At 37.7% G+C, this 21,107-nt stretch overlaps 1 protein-coding gene across 1 annotated transcript in view; it reads left to right on the top strand.

Moving 5' to 3' along the window:
• Positions 1–21,107, top strand: part of LOC143038819 (ras-related protein Rab-18-like) — a 92,638-nt gene that overhangs the window by 5,731 nt on the left and 65,800 nt on the right. Inside the window, exon 2 of the mRNA XM_076208388.1 lies at positions 6,409–6,526. Within this exon, the coding sequence (XP_076064503.1) occupies positions 6,409–6,526 (118 nt within the window). The remainder of the gene's footprint in view (positions 1–6,408; positions 6,527–21,107) is intronic.

The following is a 21,107-nucleotide window of genomic DNA, read 5'->3' as shown; positions in this document are numbered from 1 at the left end:
TATGATTATGAATATGTTTCCGGAGGCTGGTATTTGGTGGTTGTGGAGGAAGAGAAGAGAGTATCTGTGCGTAATAAAGGTCTTTGGGTGTAGTTTTAATGTTTCTTGGTGTGTGTGGGTGTTCTGCTATGTAGTGTAGCGGGTGTGATGTGTTTGTGGTGGCTGCAGCAAGTGTTTGTGTGCCTCTCATGTCGAGGTGGTCCTTGACTTTGAGGACTTTTGTTTCATGGTGTAAATGGTCTGTAGGTGATGTATTTGTGCAGCCTGTAATTGTTTTTAGGGCTTTGTTTTGTATGATTTGAAGGGTGTTGTGGTGTGTCTCACTGAGATTAGGAGCCCATGCAGGACTCGCATAATTCATCACTGAGCGTATGCATTGTTTGTATATTGTTATATTAGTTTCTTTGTTTTGTCCAAATGTTGTTCCAGTGATTGATTTAAGTGCGTTAAGTCTAGGTGTGCATTTGTTTTTTATGTTTGTGAGGTGTTGTTTGAAAGACATGGATGTATCGTATGTTACACCAAGAATTTTCGGTGTGTTTTTGTGTGGTATTAGAGTGTTGTTGATGTAGAGATGAGGTATGTATTTGTGTTCTTTTGTCCAGTTGGTGAGAAGTGTTGGGACCACCCCCCAACCCCAAGAGTTGGGGGCCAATCAGCAGCAACCACCCCTGGCCATCAGCTCTACGTGGTAGAGCGTTGGTACATGTGGTGACTCGGGAGTGCTTTTTGCATCTCATTTATCGGAATTATCTACCTCAGTCAGTGTGATATTAGTGTCAACATGCCTCAAGGAACTAAGAGGAAGCTTTTGTATGCAAGTGACAGTGATCCATTACGCAGTAGTGTGTACAAAATCAGCTATGCACAGAAAGACTCGTACACCTTCAACCACTCTTCCTCGTCGCCAAATCCACCAAATAATTTTTTCTGCACGTTTATGGTGTCCCTAAGAAGTTGCTCTATCTATCTGGTGCAAAAGATGCTTGAAACCAAACTGCGCTGATACCAACCATCGTGCAGGATCGTCTGAGCACACTGTAGCACGCCCCCCCCCCCCCCGAGTCTGGTAGTAAAAGTTGCCGCTACTGATTCTCGCACCAGATCTACAACTTCCGACCTTTCTCATGGCCATCCTAGAGTGGGTATATGATTTTTATGTGTCTTGGCTGATGCGTCTGAGTATTCCAAAGAAGTTAAACAATTTTATTCAATTTGGTAAGACTTGATTTTGCGGTCATAAATTCGTCATCAGAGATGAATTGATTTGAGGGGTCGTTGGATTTTACGGGTTAAGAAGGAAATAGGCAAAAACTAGTTTACCAAGAGAGTGGTTAATGAATGGAATAGACTTAGTAACCATGTAGTAAGTCCTGAAACTAGTGATTGTTATAAGATAAGATGGGGATGATAGGTGGTAATGGACATGGAACTGCCTAGTGTAGGACATAATATATGGTCTCTTGCAGTCTCATTCATGTATTCTAATGCTCTAAAGTGTAGTCAAGTTTGGTTCTTTTGAATAATTTGTAGAGGGTAATTAGAAATAGTTTCTTTATGTTGTCAGCCTGTGCCTGCATTTGATTTTAGTAGATTTATTTTCTTGGCAATTTTCAATATCAGATCTTTGATTTGTGGGCAGAAGAGGTCAAATGAATATCAAAAGTGAGGTCCAGATTTTTCTCTCTCTCTCTCTCTCTCTCTCTCTCTCTCTCTCTCTCTCTCTCTCTCTCTCTCTCTCTCTCTCTCTCTCTCTCTCTCTCTCTCTCTCTCTCTCTCTCTCTCTCTCTCTCTCTCTCTCTCTCTCTCTTTTTCCCCTGGTAGGGTTAGATTAGTAGTGGTGGGATTAAAACATTTTTTAACAAGAAAGGTTTTCTCACTAATAGCATACCAGGTTGGCCCAATGGTATTATAGCCTCCAAAAGCCAATTTCTAATAACTGGTTTGCAGAGCTCATGATATTCCAAGAACAGGGTTGTATGTACTGGTAAGAACCTGCTGAATTCCACCACTGGGTTAGGTCATTTAACCATTTAATTTCACTGTAGGGTGTTTTTTCTCATGGTTGTTTGTAATGAGCATTGTTACTGATAACTAATTTCTGGGGTGAGACTTCCATTCCATTATTTCTGAGCCATTGTCATAGTTTGTCTAAGTAAACATAGGTTTTCTTAGCAGCTATTATGTAGTTGCTGTGCTAGGTCATAATTATTAGGTCATCTGCATTGGTGTTAAGTTCTTGTTATTTGGGTTAAGTTTAAGTATTAAGCTAGAACTTCACCTTGTCTATATCATCATCATCGTCAATTATGCATATGCCAGGGGCTGCATTGCTTCATGCACATGCCATCATCAGTCCCCACAGTTTCACAGAGCAAGCTCTCATGCAACCACTCCAGACAACTCTTGACAAGTTTGATCAACTTGCTTTAGCCATGAAATCTTTGGGCATCCCCTTTGTCTCCTCCATTGATAGTTTTCTCTTATGGAGACAACCCTGTGAGTGGGATCATCAGGGATACTACATGCCCATTTAGCTGCAGATGACATTCATGAATTATGTTGTTCACTGGCCTAGATTGAGTCTCAGTATAGACTGGTTTGATATAAAGTCATTCCAGCTCAGTCATACCCCATGATTCTCCAAAGGCACTTAGTACTGAAAATATACTGAAAATATTGAGATAACTCATTGAGTCAGCTTTCTTTGTCCATATCTCACAGATGTACAGCAAGACAGGGAGCACAAGTGACTTCAAGATTCAGACTTTAATCCTCCTGCATATATAATGACAATGCCATATACCTTGGTTGAGTGTGGCCATAACACCATGGGTTATGTCAATCCTTTGAAGTACTTCCTGACATTACCCACCACTGTTATGCACTACACTGCCAGGGTATGTGAAGCTTTCCAAAACCTCAATGTCCTTACCACAAGCATGGACAGACTGAACTGTGTCATCCAGGAAACCTGTAGTCCAAGTGGTCTTGCCTTCCTGTGCAGTGACTAGAGGGCTACAGCCAGGATCTCCAACAACTTTGTAAGGAGGACAGCATCATCAGCAAAGACAAGTGTTGCCAATATATGCTTTGCAATGATATTGATGGACAATTCTCTCCGAAATCCAGTCCTTGCAGTTGTTGAAAAATGTCAGGGCAAGAACACACTCTTGCCTCACTCCTGAATTAACAGTAATGAAGCTGGACATGCACATCCTCCATACTTTACAACACTCTGTCCCAGAGTATAAGCCAAGCATCTAGTCAGTAATCCTTTCAAGAATCCCATGGATCCACAAAAGATCCCAGAGCACCCCACAGTGCACCAAGTGAAAAACTTCCTTGAGATGAACACAAGCTGCAATACACCCCTGTTGAAACTCACATCAGTGCTCCACAAGAACATACAGTGCTAGAGTCCTATCGCTTGTTGACTTACTTGATGTGAACCCAGACTGCTCAGTTCTCTGAAACTTAAGCAGGTGTGAATGAACCCATGTCAGTAACAGATGGGCAAGCACCTTACTTGGCATACTGAGCAGTGTAATACTGTAGTATTTGTTGCACTTATGCCAGTGCCCTTTCCCCTTCCAGATAGGGATGACCAGACCCTTTCTCCCATCAGAGGGAATGGTACCAGACTACAAGACAACATATAGTACCACATGCAACCCACAGGTCATGGCCTCACTTCTGGTTTTCAGCAACTTCACACTGATGTTTCAGATGTCAGCTGCTTTTCCACCTTTCAATTTACAACCTCTTTGACCTCTGTCAGAGAGGGCAGAAATCCATCTGTTGGTGGATTGACAACTGCCACCTGAATACCATCAAGGGGAAGTTGTCTGCTTGGAGGGTCACTCAAGAGGAACTCCTCAAAGTATGCAACAAAGGGGCCTCATCCCTCCATGCTTGACACTAACTAACCATTAGACTGTGCTCCTCTGGGTCACAGATTTGGAATGGGTATGCAGGCCTCAGGTCATTTACATAAAAATGGCCCTCAACATCATCATCCTTTTATATCTACTTGAGAGCTTTAGTCCATTGATTCTGAGTCCTGTGTTGGTCTAGGAACCCAGCCATTTTGGCAGCATGGCTCAAGTCTGTACTCTCCAGTGTGTACTGCAACAGTACACCACTCCTCAGACCTTGGACCCTCTCCAGGGGACTCCTTGGCAGCTTTTAGAATTTCACATTTAAAGGTGTCCCACAGTTTGTCAGGTTCTTGAATGCCAAGTACTGGATACTGCAAGGCAATGGTATTCCCTTCCATAGTGCTACTTTGGTATAGAGAAGTGCTACTTTGGTATAGAGAAACTTAGTAGCCTGGGTTAATCTTTTTCTCTGCTAGATGGTAATGTTCCTGTTATCCTGGCTGTTGCTGTGTGTTTTCTTTGTATGTCTTCATAGTACCCCTTTGGATGTGAAACAGTTATACAGTAGAACCTTGGTTCTCAACCGCAATCCATTCTAGAAATCTTCCAGAATCAATTTGGTTGAAGACTGAATTAAGTTTACTGATCTTCTGAATACAGCTTTATCAGGGTGATATTTTTCCACAAAACTCAGAATTTTCCCTCATTTTCCATTTTTCCCTTTCGATTAGTCAAGAACTAGTATTATTGTTGCCTGCTGGAGCAAAAAGTTGTCATTTTTTGGTTGAGATTTGATTTGTTTGACTTGTGAGATGTTCAAGAACTGAGGTTCTTCTGTATATTTAGCTCCATTGAATTACATAGTATCACACACAGGGACTGAGGGTGGGTGCCTGCATGAGGTAGTTCAATAGGATGAATATTAGAGACAGTCATCTCTCCACTCCCTTTCTTGAGTTAATCAATACCATAATCTCCACCTGGAGATGCAGCCCATGGGGTCTAACATAATCTCAGTATAAGACTTAAGTGTTCCATATCACTTTCTTATTTTCCCACCATTTTTTCATAGGAGAGCAAATTGCCATAAGTCACTACATTTTTATTTTATTTACTTATTTTTTGTCATTGTTATCATCCTCATCATTATTATTATTATTTTTTTTTATTTTTTTTTTTAGTTTGTTTATTTTTTATTATTCTCATGGAAACAGCCCCACACATAGAATACAAAGTTAAAAGAAACCAGAAGAGGCTGGATGACTACATCACAGATAACTGTCCAGGGTATAACACTTCACCCCACACTACACAGTACATGGAAGACAGGATTGTGCACAATCATGCACACTAACAACACAATATACACATTATAAAGGATTTATGGGAAAACCCCTTTCCAGCCGTGGCTTGGCCAGACAGTCTAGGGAATGACAGCAACAACAACAACAACAACAGAAACATCAATCCAAAGTTTCTTTATATAAGATGGATTAAGGATAATTGGTATCCAGTCATAAAAGCTTAGGGCAACACACAAATAGTGTAGGAAAGATGTTATGTATGACAGTAGTTATCAAAAAGGGACAGACAGACCACCCAAAAGTACAGTAAATACACCTAGGTTTCTTAATCTAACACTTGCCAACTGCCACTTGTGTGGATGTTTGGGCCCATGACATAAATCCTCTTCAGGAATTGGCCCAGGACATAAAACACCAGTGACTGAAGTGGGTTTATGTCCTGGGCCCAAATGTCTGCACAACTAGTGATTGGTGAGTGTTGGATTAAGAAACCTACTAAGTATTTCAGCGGCTTTGACCCATCGTTTTTCGCTCATATTTCCGAAATAATCATTCACATCAGCATGGTATATTAGCACAGCCTAATTCACACCAGGCCATAATTTTTGACGTTATAGTGTATTCACAAGTGTATTTAATTACGGTGTTTACTCTTGATATTGTGTGTGTCGTAGCCGACACCCGTGAAGTAAATCGAACAAGTGAAGTTGGGATACACGAGGTAGTTTGTGATGACGTCATGACTTCACCTGTTCGATTTACTTCACGGGTGTCGGCTACGACACACTTAATATCAAGAGTAAACGCCGTAATTAAATACACTTGTAAATGCACTCTAACGTCAAAAATTATGGCCGGGTGTGAATTAGGCTGTGCTAATATATCTGATGTGAATGGTTATTTCGGAAATATGAGCAAAAAACGATGGGTCAAAGCCGCTGAAATACTTAGTAGGTGTAAATTGATATCAGATGTAATCTTATATAAAATATTTCCTTTGGTTTAGATATGAGAGATTGTGTTTTTACCCTGAACTTGTATGGAAGGGCTACTCACATAATGCCAAAGAGAAATGGTTTGATTGTCTTTATCTCAGAAAAGAAATTGTTAAAATGCCATACAAAGAATTTTAGAAACATGAAATACCAAAGGTACCATATTTAAGATATAGTACTGACTATGTCCTGTTTTGATATGTTTTTAATTTCATAATTATTTTACAGTCTTCTACTTCGTTTCACTGAAGATACATTTGACCCTGAGCAGAGTGCTACTATTGGGGTCGACTTTAAAGTGAAAACAATTATGGTTGATGGAAATAAAACCAAATTAGCAATATGGGTAAGTCATGATATGTAGATGTATTAAAGTTTAATATTTTTCCCTTTCTGCTTTAAATGTCTTATTACTTCATTGGGACCAATGGCAGGTACCTGCTTGTGGTGGTTTTGCAAGATGGACAGCAAAGCTGCCCATTTTCAAGATCATTCAACAACCTCACCTCCATCAGGAGGTGCTGACTCATGGTCTCTGGACTGTGCCCAGGATATTTATCTATCAACTTCAACTGTATTTCTTACACTTTTCACACAAGGAGAGCGGACAACTGGCATCTGCTCCCTTCCCTCCTACCACTTTCAGTTGGTGACATTGAAACAGTTACATCAGTATGGCATAGACAACAATCCAAAGTCTTCCCAGAAAGATCGGTAAGAGGGCCTGAGGACCATTGCGAGTCACTGTAGGGCTGTGGGTTTTCCATTTAGTGAAACTCAAGGCAACAATAATTATTTTTATTGTTATTATTAACACATTTCATTCTGTAAACACAGTGAAATACAAGAGGAACAGTAAGAACCTATTACAATGAAGCCAGTGTGGTATAACTAATGGCCACCAGGAAACTTGAGAATTTCTATTTTTTTATATTATGATATCCTCATGGAATTTTAGAAGTCTTTTCTTTGTCCCATTTCCAATATTTTGTGTTTATGTTAAAATTAATTTGCCATTCCTGATTCCACTCATATAATTTATCCAGGTCCCTTTGCCACAATATTCAATTCTCTTCACTTCTCACTCTGGTCATGATCTTTGCATCATCAGCAAATAGGTTTGCACAGATATATTTTTGTCTAGTCATTAATATAGTATATACAAGGAACATTACAGGAGCCAAAATTGAGCCCTGTGATACACTGCTGGTTACTTTTCTCCATTCTGACTTTTCACCTCTAACTACTGTTCTCAAATGTCCATCCTTTAACCTCTTCAATATGAATCAGATATTCACATACACATTAGGTTGCATGCTGTAAGATGATGCATCACAATATGTGCATTATAGAATATATAATTACCACTGTTGTACTCATTCTTTTTCACCCTGAATAAATATACATATACCAAAGGCTTTTCCCCCTTACATGGGAGGTAGCCAAAAAACAAAGGTATAAAATCCACTCCCACCCATTCCATCCCCACATACGCCACTCCCATCCCTCTTATCTTGGCTCCAGGATGACAGGTCATCCCTGCATCTCGCCAACTACCCTTTGGTCAGAAGCTGTCACAAGACACAGCACATCCACAGCAAGCCCGCTTTATTAAATCGGCGACTCCCCTCTCCATCCCCTCATGCGAAAATGGAGAAGATGGGGGAGAAATCCTTTCAGGCTGCGTCAATTTATTTTTCACATATACTCCCTCACTCTCCATCCCCCACCCACTCCCCTTCATGCATCACAACATCATCCATACACAACCATTCTCCATTCACCCCTGTCTTCTGTCCTCTCCTGTCCTGCCTCAACAGATATTCCCCTCTTTCCCAATGCCCCTTTTACTACATCCATCCATCTCATCCTAGGTTGCCCCTTAATGTTCATTCCTACCTCTGTCTTCCACGCCTCTTTTACTAATCTTCCTTCACTCATTCTTTCCATATGTCCAAATCATCCCAATACTCTTTCATCAACCCTATCTCCCAACTTCCTTTCCATCTGCGTAGAGCTAATGGCCAGGGGTGGTTGCTGCTGATTGGCCCCCAACTCTTGGGGTTGGTGGGTGGTCCCACGACGTAGACGTTGCAGCTCCAGGACCTAAACTACACCCAAAGACCTTTATTACGCACAGATACTCTCTTCTCTTCCTCCACAACCACCAAATACCAGCCTCCGGAAACATATTCATAATCATATCACTCACCGCTCCATTAACACACTGAAAGACAACACACTGCTGCATGCCAGACCCCCTGATATCCACCCTTCTGAATCCTCTCTCCCACGAAAGGACAGAGTCCACTTGGCCAGACTGCGATGCGGTCACCACCCAGCACTTCTAAGCTACCAGAAGAGGCTGGACGACCGTGTTGTGAACAGCTGCCCAGGATGTAACACTTCACCTCATACCATACAACACATAATGGAAGACTGCATTATACACAATCATGCACGCAAACAACACAACATACACTCTATAAAGGATTTGTGGGAAAACCCAGTTTCGGCTGTGGCCTTCCTTGGGGAGACGGGACTGCTCGGACAGACAGTCTAGGGAACGACAACAACAACAACAACTTCCTTTCCACCCCCCCCATTCTCCTTCTCACCTTGTTTCTCACTCTATCCAGCCTAGTAACCCCTATCATACTTCTCAGGCACCTCATCTCAAACACATTCAAACTCCTCTCTTCCTCTATGTTCCATGTTTCTGCCCCATACAATGTTGTTTGTACAATTACTCTTTCAAAAGCATCCATTCCCAAATGTCTATTTCTCATTATACTTTTTAATCCCTCAAGGCATTTACTCGCTTCTCTCAATCTACATTCTACCTCCACCTCCACTCCTTCCTTTTCCACCACATTTGTACCCAAGTATCTAAAACTATCCACTTCCTCCAATCTCTCCCCCTTAATACTCACTTCCAGTCTGCTGTCACTTTCTCCCCTTGTACATCTCATCACCTTACTTTTACCCACATTTATCTTCAACTTCTTTCTTTTGCGCATCTTCCCAAACTCTGTCACCAACTTCCTCAATCCCTCCTCTGATCCTGCTACAAGTGCAGTGTTTTCAGCAAACAGCAGCTGGCTTATCTCCCTCCTTCCTCCATTTTCTTTAACCATCTCCAATCCCTTGCCCACTACCCTTGCATTTACCTCTTGCACCACCCCATCCATTTATAAATTGAACAGCCAAGGTGACATAACACATCCCTGATGAAGTCCCACCTTTACCTCAAACCACTCACTCTCCAGTTCTGATTCTAACACAAGGTCTACTACTCTCATAAAAACTCACGACTGCTCTTAAAAGCTTTCCTCCTATCCCATATATCTGCAAAACCTCCCTCAATGCCTTCCTGTCTACCCAGTCATAAGCCTTTTCCAATTCCATAAAAGCCCAAAAAACATCCTTACCTTTTCCTAAAGCTTTCTCACATATCTGTCTTACCACAAAAATCTGATCCACACAACCTCTACATGTCCTAAATCCACACTGTTTCTCACCAATTATTCCCTCTGTTCCTCTCCTAATCCTCTTAATCAAAACCCTCCCATAGACCTTCCCAACTACAGTTAATAAACTGATCCCTCTGAAACTACTACACTCACACTTGTCCCCTTTTCCCATGTAAAATGGAACCATACAGGCACTCCTCCAGTCCCCCGGCACTCTACCCTCTCTTAAACAAACATTAAATAACCTCACCAGCCAGCCCATAAATGTACAGGAGTCCCTCAAATAACGCGGGGGTTAGGTTCCTGAAATTACCACGTATGACCAAATCCGCGTATGCTGACTTTCCATATTAAATACCGAGAACCGTATGTATGTATTTACCTAGTTGTATTTTACGGGAAGGGGAGCTATGCTCGTGGTGTCCCGTCTTCATATCTCATTATATCTAAACTATTTTTGAATTCATGTATTGTTTTTGCACACACCACTTTCTCATCCAACTTGTTCCAATTGTCTATTACTCTGTGAGGAAAGCTGTTCTTTTTCACATCTCTTCTATAGCTGTCTTTCTTGATTTTCTTTCTGTGCCCTCTTGTATTTCTATCATCCCATTTTATCAGATTCTCTCTATCAATAATTTCTATGCCTTTCATGATTCTGTAAATAGCTATCAAATCTCCTCTCTCTCTTTGCTCTAGTGTCTGTAGTTCAAGTTTTGCTAGTCTCTCTTCATATGATAGTTTTGAGAGTGTTGGTGCCAATTTTGTAATTGCTCTTTGTATTCTTTCAAGTTTTTTATACATTTTTTTGTACTTGGTGACCACATCGTTGCTGCATATTCCAATCTTGGTCTTATCAGAGTGATTAGAATTTTCTTCACCATTTCTTCATCCAGGTATGTAAATGCCACTTTGATTGTTCTTATTAAATTATAAGTTTCTCCAAAAATCTTATATGTTTCTCAGGTGACATATTATTCATAACAATGACTCCCAGGTCCTTTTCATTTTCTACTTTTTTTTATTCCTTCTTTTCCCAATTTATATGATCCTGTTATTCTGTTTTTGCTTTTTCCAAATTCCATTATACTAAACTTTTTAGTGTTGAATCCATCTCCCACTTCCTACTCACAATCTTCTTCCGTGTTCACTTTTTTTAATAGTTTTGCATCATCTGCAAAGAAGCTCATATAACTTTCAATTTCTTCATCCATATCATTAATATATATAGCAAACATTATTGGGGCCAGAACTGTTCCTTGTGGAACACCGCTTATTACGTCATCCCATTTTGAGTGTTTGTCTCTTATCACTACTCTCATTTTTCTTTCTTGCAAAAAGTCTTCCATCCATTTAAGCAGTTTGCCCTGTATTCCTCCTTCAGTTTCTAATTTCTTAAGCAACTTCTTATGTGGTACTTTGTCAAAAGCTTTTTTTTAGGTCTAGAAATGCACAATCAGCCCATCCATCTCTTTCTTGTATTATATCTATTAGCCTTGAATAGAAACATAGTAAATTAGTGACGCATGATCATCCTTGTCTGAATCCAAATTGCCTTGGATTTAGCACGCTGTTTTTTTTCTAAATATTTTACCCATTTACTTTTGATAATTCTTTCACAAATTTTTGCTATTGTACTTGTTAGAGAGACTGGTCTATAGTTGGTAGGGTCTTCTTTATTTCCCCCTTTATATATAGGTACTATATTTGCCTTTTTCCAATCTTCTGGAACTTTTCCTTCTTTCAAGGAACTATTTATTATGCTATGTATTTTGTCTGCCAGTTCATTTCTGCATTCTTTCAAAATCCAGTTTGCTATTTCATCTGGTCCATGCGATTTTCTAACCTCAAAATTACTCAAGTGTTTCAATATTTCGTTCTTTGTTACTTCTATTTCTTTCATAGGGGGGACTTTCTCCTTCCATTCGATCTCTTCCGGTTGTATATTCTCCCTTGTCAACACTGATTTAAAATGTCTGCTCATAATTTCTGCCATTTCTATTTCCTCTTGTGTATTCAACTCCTCCTTGTCTTAATTTCTCCAAATCTTGTTTGTTTTTCAGTTTGTTGTTTACAAATCTGTAGAATAGTTTTGGTTGATCTTTACATTTTTCTATGACATCTTTTTCATATTTTCTCTTTTCCTCTCTGCACGCTTGTACATATTCATTTCTATAACAAGTATATATTTTCCATTTTTCAGGTCTTTTGTATTTCCTCCATTTGGTCCAAGCTTTGTCTCTTTTGTCTTTTAACTCCCAACAACTTTCGTTGTACCAGCATTTTACATATTCTTTTTCTTGTTTTTGTCTTGGGACATACTTTTCTACTCCTTTCTTATAAATTTTTGTCAAAATATTCCATTTCTCTTCTACTGTTGTATCTTCTTTGTATATTCTTTCCCAGTTTTCATTTTGAAAGAATTCTCTTATTTTATAAAAAAAAAATATATATTTCATACATCAATCTTCCTTTTCTATATTGTTAATTTCTTTTCATGTATTTTTCCTCATTTAGTTCTAGTTCTATCAATATGAGGTCACTTTTGCTTATTGGTGCCTGGTATTCTATCTTTTCCACTATTTCAGGTCCTGATGTTATTATTAGGTCTAGTCTCGATGGTTCTTCTTCATTTCTATACCTAGTGTTCTCCTGAATCCTTTGTGTCATTGTGTGGTCAATAATCATCTCAAGTAGAACATTTCCCCATGAGTCTTCTCCACCCTTTACGGTCATCTCTTCCCAGCAGATTTCTTTGCAATTAAAGTCGCCCATCATAACTATTCTTCCTCCATCTTCCATTATCTCGTTTAGTGTTACTCTTGTGTCTTCTAACATGCTTTTATGTTCATTCTCTTCCCATGAGGCTGTTTTTGGGGGCACGTAGTTTATTACAAACTTTCTGCTCTTCTTATCTCTATCTTCTACTTTTATCATAATCATCTCTACTCTATTCTTCCCATATGTGACTCTCTTCACGTTTATATCCTTCTTAGTCAGGAACATAACTCCACCCCCTTGTTTTATCTTTCTGTTTCTAATCCAATAATTATATGCATTGTGTCCTATGCTGTTGGGTGGTAGTGGGCCTTTTAATTTTGTCTCAACAATTCCCATTATGTCCGGATCTTTTTCTTTCAGATATTTGTTCAGTTCATTCAGTCCTGTTATTAATCCATCTATATTTGTGTAGGATACTCTTAACTTTCAATTATTTCCATTGTATTCTCTGTTTCTTTTGTGTTTCTCTCTTTTATGTTCCATTTCTTCAATTTCATATTCACTACTCTCCAGTAGAATTCTTGTTTTTCTGTCTCCGTTCTGGTCTCGTTTTTTTTCTTAGCTTCATGTCTATTCCTTATTTCCTCCTCTCTTTCCTCTTTATTCATTTCCCTTTTTATCCATACCTTTTTATATTGTTCACTTGTTGCTAGTTTCCCTGTTTTGGATAAGATATTCTGTGCCGTCATTTGTGACCTGAATTTAATCTTAATTGGTCTGGTCTTGTCTGTACTATATTTCCCAAGCCTGAATTTCTCTTCAATTTGTTTAATTATTTCTGGTTCATCTTCCTGAACTAATTCTAGTAAATTTCTTACTTTTTCATTTTCCTCTTTGATTCTTGTGGTTCTATCTGGGTTATGTTTCTCTTCCATTCCTAATATAATTATACATTTCTTTCTATCTGCTAAGTCTCTTACTATATTCTCCTTCTGTCTCATCACTTTAATAACTGAGTCTTCAGTTTGCTCTTTCATTTGCTGTTTGATTATGTCAGTAAATGCAACTTTACTGTTTTCTTGAATTTTTTTCCAACCCTCCTTGTTGTCCTTATTATTCTCCTCTAAGACTTTATTCTCCTCTTTTACTTCTTTTAACTGTTGTTTTAATTCTTCAATTTCCTTAGTTAAGTTTTTGTTCGCCTTCTCTAGTTCTTCCAATTTTTCAACCCTCTGCACAATGTTGTTAACGTGACCGAACCTAAGCTCCCAGTGCTCGATCATCTTATCGAGCTTCTCTTCTAGGGGGGGTTGTGTCCCCCCCACCCTCTTTAAATCCCTGGAAAATATTCTCATCACCTTCTACTGTATTGCTCTTATCTATACTTCTAATCTTTACATTTTTGTTAGTCATTTCGTCGTCGCTAAATTGGTCCGGACCTCTTTTGTTTAGATGGCGTCTGCCTGCCTGGGCCAAGTCCTCACCTTCCTCATTTCCTTCCATTTCCCTCAGTAATCCCTCCCCTTCTCCTTTTTCCTCACTTTCCCCTACACCACGAGCAATTTCCCCCCCACCCTGTAAATACAATAGGTACTTCCTTTGCTTCGGGATCCACGAAATTTCACTTTTTCTTCAGAACGTCCTCTAAGCTGTCCGTTCGTTGAAGTGTGTGTGTATTTACCTAGTTGTATTTACCTAGTTGTATTTTACGGGAAGGGGAGCTATGCTTGTGGGGTCCCGTCTTCATATCTCATTTTATCTAAACTATTTTTAAATTCATGTATTGTTTTTGCACACACCACTTTCTCATCTAACTTGTTCCAACTGTCTATTACTCTGTGAGGAAAGCTGTTCTTTTTAAAATCTCTTCTATAGCTGTCTTTTTTTATTTTCTTTCCGTGTCCTCTTGTATTTCTGTCATCCCATTTTATCAGATTCTCTCTATCAGTAATTTCTATGCCTTTCATGATTCTGTAAATAGCTATCAAATCTCCTCTCTCTCTTCTTTGCTCTAGTGTCTGTAGTTTAAGTTTTTGTAGTCTCTCTTCATATGATAGTTTTGAGAGTGTTGGTGCCAGTTTTGTAATTGCTCTTTGTATTCTTTCAAGTTTTTTTATACATTTTTTTGTACTTGGTGACCATATCGTTGCTGCATATTCCAATCTTGGTCTTATCAGGGTGATTAGGATTTTCCTCACCATTTCTTCATCCAGGTATGTAAATGCCACTTTGATTGTTCTTATTAAATTATAAGTTTCTCCAAAAATCTTATTTATATGTTTCTCAGGTGACATATTATTCATAACAATGACTCCCAGGTCCTTCTCATTTTCTACTTTTTTTATTCCTTCTTCTCCCAAATTATATGCTCCTGTTATTCTGTTTTTGCTTTTTCCAAATTCCATTATACTACACTTTTTTGTATTGAACTCCATCTCCCACTTCCTACTCCATTCTTGTACTTTATTTAGATCTCTCTGTAGTGATTCACAATCTTCTTCAGTTTTCACTCTTTTCAGTAGTTTTGCATCATCTGCAAAGAAGCTCATATAGCTTTCAATTCCTTCATCCATATCATTAATATATATAGCAAACATTATTGGGGCCAGAACTGTTCCCTGCGGGACACCGCTTATTACTTCATTCCATTTTGAGTGCTGATCTCTTATCACTACTCTCATTTTTCTTTCTTGCAAAAAGTCTTCCATCCAATTTAGCAATTTACCTTGTATTCCTCCTTCATATTCTAATTTCTTAAGCAACTTCTTATGTGGTACTTTGTCAAAAGCTTTTTTTAGGTCTAGAAATGCACAATCAGCCCATCCATCTCTTTCTTGTATTATATCTATTAGCCTTGAATAGAAACATATTAAATTGGTGACGCATGATCGTCCTTGTCTGAATCCAAATTGCCTTGGATTTAGTATGTTGTTTTTTTCCAAGTATTTTACCCATCTACTTTTGATAATTCTTTCACAAATTTTTGCTATTGTACTTGTTAGAGAGACTGGTCTATAGTTGGTAGGTTCTTCTTTATTTCCTCCTTTATATATAGGTACTATATTTGCTTTTTTCCAATCTTCTGGAACTTTTCCTTCTTTTAAGGAACTGCTTATTATGCTATGTATTTTGTCTGCCAGTTCATTCCTGCATTCTTTCAGAATCCAGTTTGCTATTTCATCTGGCCCATGCGATTTTCTGACATCAAAATTACCCAAGTGTGTCAATATTTCATTCTTTGTTACTTCTATTTCTTCCATAGGGGGGACTTTTTCTTTCCACTCAATCTCTTCAGGTTGTATATTTTCCCTTGTAAACACTGATTTAAAATGTTTGTTCATAATTTCTGCCATTTCCATTTCCTCAGTGTATTCAACTCCTTGTCTTAATTTCTCCAAGTCTTGTTTGTTTTTCAGTTTATTGTTTACAAATCTGTAGAATAGTTTTGGTTGATCTTTACACTTTTCTATAACATCTTTTTCATATTTTCTTTTTTCCTCTCTGCACTTTTGTACATATTCATTTCTATAACCAGTATATATTTTCCATTTTTCAGGTCTTCTGTCTTTTTTCCATCTGGTCCAGGCTTTGTCTCTTTTGTCTTTTAACTCCTTACAACTTTTGTTGTACCAGCATTTTACATATTCTTTTTCTTGTTTTTGTCTTGGGACATACTTTTCCACTCCTTTTTTGTAAATTTTTGTCAAAATATTCCATTTCTCTTCCACTGATGTTTCTTCTTTGTATATTTCTTCCCAGTTTTCTTGTTGGAAGAATTCTCTTATTTTATCAAAGTTTGTTTTTTCATACATCATTCTTCCTTTTCTATATTGTTCATTTCTTTTCATATATTTTTCTTCATTAAGTTCCAGTTCAATCAATATGTGGTCACTTTTACCTATTGGTGTTTTATATTCAATCTTGTCCACTATTCTAGGTTCAGATGTAATTATTAAGTCTAGCCTCGATGGTTCTTCTTCATTTCTATACCTAGTGTTCTCTTGTATCCATTGTGTCATTGAATGGTCAGTAATCATCTCAAGTAGAGCATTTCCCCATGAGTCATCACCACTCTTTACTGTCATTTCTTCCCAGCAGATTTCTTTGCAATTAAAGTCGCCCATCATAACTATTCTTCCTCCGTCTTCCATTATTTTAGTTAATGCTATCTTTGTGTCCTCTAACATACTTTTATATTCACTCTCCTCCCATGAGGCTGTTTTCGGAGGCACATAATTGATCACAAATTTTCTGCTCTTCTTATCTCTGTCTTCCACTTCTATCATAATCATCTCTACTGTATTCTTTCCATATATGACACCTTTCACGTTTATATCCTTCTTAGTCAGGAACATAACTCCACCCCCTTGCTTTTTCTCTCTGTTTCTAATCCAATAATTGTATGCATCATGTCCTACACTGTTGGGTGGTAGTGGGCCTTTTAATTTTGTTTCTACAATTCCCATTATGTCCGGTTCTTTTTCTTTCAAATAATCATTCAGCTCATTCAATCCTGTTATTAATCCATCTATATTTGTGTAAGACACTCTTAGTTTTCTGCCACTTCCATTGTGTTCTCTGTTTCCCTTATGTTTTTCTTTTGTATGTCGAACTTCCTTAGTTTCATGTTCACTACTCTCCAATAGAATCTCTCTTTCTCTGACTCCGTTCTGTTCTCGTTTTTTGCCTTAGCTTCCAGTCTTTTCTGCTTTTCTTCCTCTCTTTCCTCTTTATTCATTTCTCTTTTTATCCATATCTTTTTGTATTGTTCACTTGTTGCTAGTTTCCCTGTTTTGGATAAGATATTCTCTGCCGTTGTTTGTGACTTGAATTTAATCTTAATTGGTCTGGTCTTGTCTGTGCTATACTTTCCGAGTCTAAATTTCTCTTCGATTTGTTTCATAATTTCTGGTTCATCTTCCTGAACTGATTCTAGTAATTGGCTTACTTTTTCATTTTCCTCTTTGATTCTTGTGGTTCTATCTGTGTTGTGTTTCTCTTCCATTCCTAATATAATTATACATTTCTTCTTGTCTGCTAAATCCCTTACTATATTCTCCTTCTGTCTCATCACTTTAATAACTGAGTCTTCAGTATGTTCTTTCAATTGCTGTTTGACTATGTCAGTGAATGAAACCTTATTTCCTTCTTGGGTTTTCTTCCAATTTTTACTTTCTTTAGCTATCGTTTCTCTGTTTTCTTTACTATTCTTCTTCAATTCCTCATTCTCCACCTTTACCTCTCTTAACTGTCTTTTTAGGTCTTCTATTTCATCAGTTAAGTTTTTATTCGCCTTTTCCAGTTCTTCCAATCTTTCAACCCTTTGTAAAATGGTGTTCATATGACCTAACCTACTCTCCAAGTCCTCGATCACCTTATCAACCTTCTTCTCTAGTCTTGTCAGTCGGGGGGGGTTTGTGTCCCCCCCACTCTCTTTAAATCCCTTGAATATATTCTCATCACTTTCTACTGTATTGTTCCTATCTATACTTCTAATCTTTACATTCTTATTAGACATTCCGTCGTCCTCCAGCTCGTCTTGTGGTCGTTTGTTTACTTTTCGGCGGTCTGTTTGGACCAAGTCCTCTACTTCCTCATTACCTTCCATTTTCCCAGCAATCCCTCCCCTTCTCCTCTTTCCTTACTTTCCCACTACCCCACGAGCAATTTCCCCCCACCCTGTAAATACAAAAAGGCACTTCTCTTTGCGTTGGGATCCACAATCTGCACTTTTCTTCAGAACGTTCTTCAAGCCGTCCGTTCGTTGAAAGTGTGTATTTACCTAGTTGTATTTACCTAGTTGTATTTTACGGGAAGGGGAGCTATGCTCGTGGGGTCCCGTCTTCATATCTCATTTTATCTAAACTATTTTTAAATTCATGTATTGTTTTTGCACACACCACTTTCTCATCTAACTTGTTCCAACTGTCTATTGCTCTGTGAGGAAAGCTGTTCTTTTTAAAATCTCTTCTATAGCTGTCTTTTTTTATTTTCTTTCCGTGTCCTCTTGTATTTCTGTCATCCCATTTTATCAGATTCTCTCTATCAGTAATTTCTATGCCTTTCATGATTCTGTAAATAGCTATCAAATCTCCTCTCTCTCTTCTTTGCTCTAGTTTCTGTAGTTTAAGTTTTTGTAGTCTCTCTTCATATGATAGTTTTGAGAGTGTTGGTGCCAGTTTTGTAATTGCTCTTTGTATTCTTTCAAGTTTTTTTATACATTTTTTTGTACTTGGTGACCATATCGTTGCTGCATATTCCAACCTTGGTCTTATCAGGGTGGTTAGGATTTTCCTCACCATTTCTTCATCCAGGTATGTAAATGCCACTTTGATTGTTCTTATTAAATTATAAGTTTCTCCAAAAATCTTATTTATATGTTTCTCAGGTGACATATTATTCATAACAATGACTCCCAGGTCCTTCTCATTTTCTACTTTTTTTATTCCTTCTTTTCCCAAATTATATGATCCTGTTATTCTGTTTTTGCTTTTTCCAAATTCCATTATACTACACTTTTTTGTATTGAACTCCATCTCCCACTTCCTACTCCATTCTTGTACTTTATTTAGATCTCTCTGTAGTGATTCACAATCTTCTTCAGTTTTCACTCTTTTCAGTAATTTTGCATCATCTGCAAAGAAGCTCATATAGCTTTCAATTCCTTCATCCATATCATTAATATATATAGCAAACATTATTGGGGCCAGAACTGTTCCCTGCGGGACACCGCTTATTACTTCATTCCATTTTGAGTGCTGATCTCTTATCACTACTCTCATTTTTCTTTCTTGCAAAAAGTCTTCCATCCAATTTAGCAATTTACCTTGTATTCCTCCTTCATATTCTAATTTCTTAAGCAACTTCTTATGTGGTACTTTGTCAAAAGCTTTTTTTAGGTCTAGAAATGCACAATCAGCCCATCCATCTCTTTCTTGTATTATATCTATTAGCCTTGAATAGAAACATATTAAATTGGTGACGCATGATCGTCCTTGTCTGAATCCAAATTGCCTTGGATTTAGTACGTTGTTTTTTTCCAAGTATTTTACCCATCTACTTTTGATAATTCTTTCACATATTTTTGCTATTGTACTTGTTAGAGAGACTGGTCTATAGTTGGTAGGTTCTTCTTTATTTCCTCCTTTATATATAGGTACTATATTTGCTTTTTTCCAATCTTCTGGAACTTTTCCTTCTTTTAAGGAACTGCTTATTATGCTATGTATTTTGTCTGCCAGTTCATTCCTGCATTCTTTCAGAATCCAGTTTGCTATTTCATCTGGCCCATGCGATTTTCTGACATCAAAATTACCCAAGTGTGTCAATATTTCATTCTTTGTTACTTCTATTTCTTCCATAGGGGGGACTTTTTCCTTCCACTCAATCTCTTCAGGTTGTATATTTTCCCTTGTAAACACTGATTTAAAATGTTTGTTCATAATTTCTGCCATTTCCATTTCCTCAGTGTATTCAACTCCTCCTTGTCTTAATTTCTCTAAGTCTTGTTTGTTTTTCAGTTTATTGTTTACAAATCTGTAGAATAGTTTTGGTTGATCTTTACACTTTTCTATAACATCTTTTTCATATTTTCTTTTTTCCTCTCTGCACTTTTGTACATATTCATTTCTATAACCAGTATATATTTTCCATTTTTCAGGTCTTCTGTCTTTTTTCCATCTGTTCCAGGCTTTGTCTCTTTTGTCCTTTAACTCCCTACAACTTTTGTTGTACCAGCATTTTACATATTCTTTTTCTTGTTTTTGTCTTGGGACATACTTTTCCACTCCTTTTTTGTAAATTTTTGTCAAAATATTCCATTTCTCTTCCACTGTTGTTTCTTCTTTGTATATTTCTTCCCAGTTTTCTTGTTGGAAGAATTCTCTTATTTTATCAAAGTTTGTTTTTTCATACATCATTCTTCCTTTTCTATATTGTTCATTTCTTTTCATATATTTTTCTTCATTAAGTTCCAGTTCAATCAATATGTGGTCACTTTTACCTATTGGTGTTTTATATTCAATCTTGTCCACTATTCTAGGTTCAGATGTAATTATTAAGTCTAGCCTCGATGGTTCTTCTTCATTTCTATACCTAGTGTTCTCTTGTATCCATTGTGTCATTGAATGGTCAGTAATCATCTCAAGTAGAGCATTTCCCCATGAGTCATCACCACTCTTTACTGTCATTTCTTCCCAGCAGATTTCTTTGCAATTAAAGTCGCCCATCATAACTATTCTTCCTCCGTCTTCCATTATTTTAGTTAATGCTATCTTTGTGTCCTCTAACATACTTTTATGTTCACTCTCCTCCCATGAGGCTGTTTTCGGAGGCACATAATTGATCACAAATTTTCTGCTCTTCTTATCTCGGTCTTCCACTTCTATCATAATCATCTCTACTGTATTCTTTCCATATATGACACCTTTCACGTTTATATCCTTCTTAGTCAGGAACATAACTCCACCCCCTTGTTTTTTCTCTCTGTTTCTAATCCAATAATTGTATGTATCATGTCCTACACTGTTGGGTGGTAGTGGGCCTTTTAATTTTGTTTCTACAATTCCCATTATGTCCGGTTCTTTTTCTTTCAAATAATCATTCAGTTCATTCAATCCTGTTATCAATCCATCTATATTTGTGTAAGACACTCTTAGTTTTCTGCCACTTCCATTGTATTCTCTGTTTCCCTTATGTTTTTCTTTAGTATGTCGAACTGCTTTATTTTCATGT

This window comes from Oratosquilla oratoria, chromosome 25, assembly GCF_046742065.1.
Source record: "Oratosquilla oratoria isolate Oo_2021 chromosome 25, ASM4674206v1, whole genome shotgun sequence".
Taxonomy (NCBI): domain Eukaryota; kingdom Metazoa; phylum Arthropoda; class Malacostraca; order Stomatopoda; family Squillidae; genus Oratosquilla; species Oratosquilla oratoria.
The sequence above is the reverse complement of the archived record's forward strand: the minus strand, read 5'-3'. Positions and strand labels throughout refer to the sequence as shown.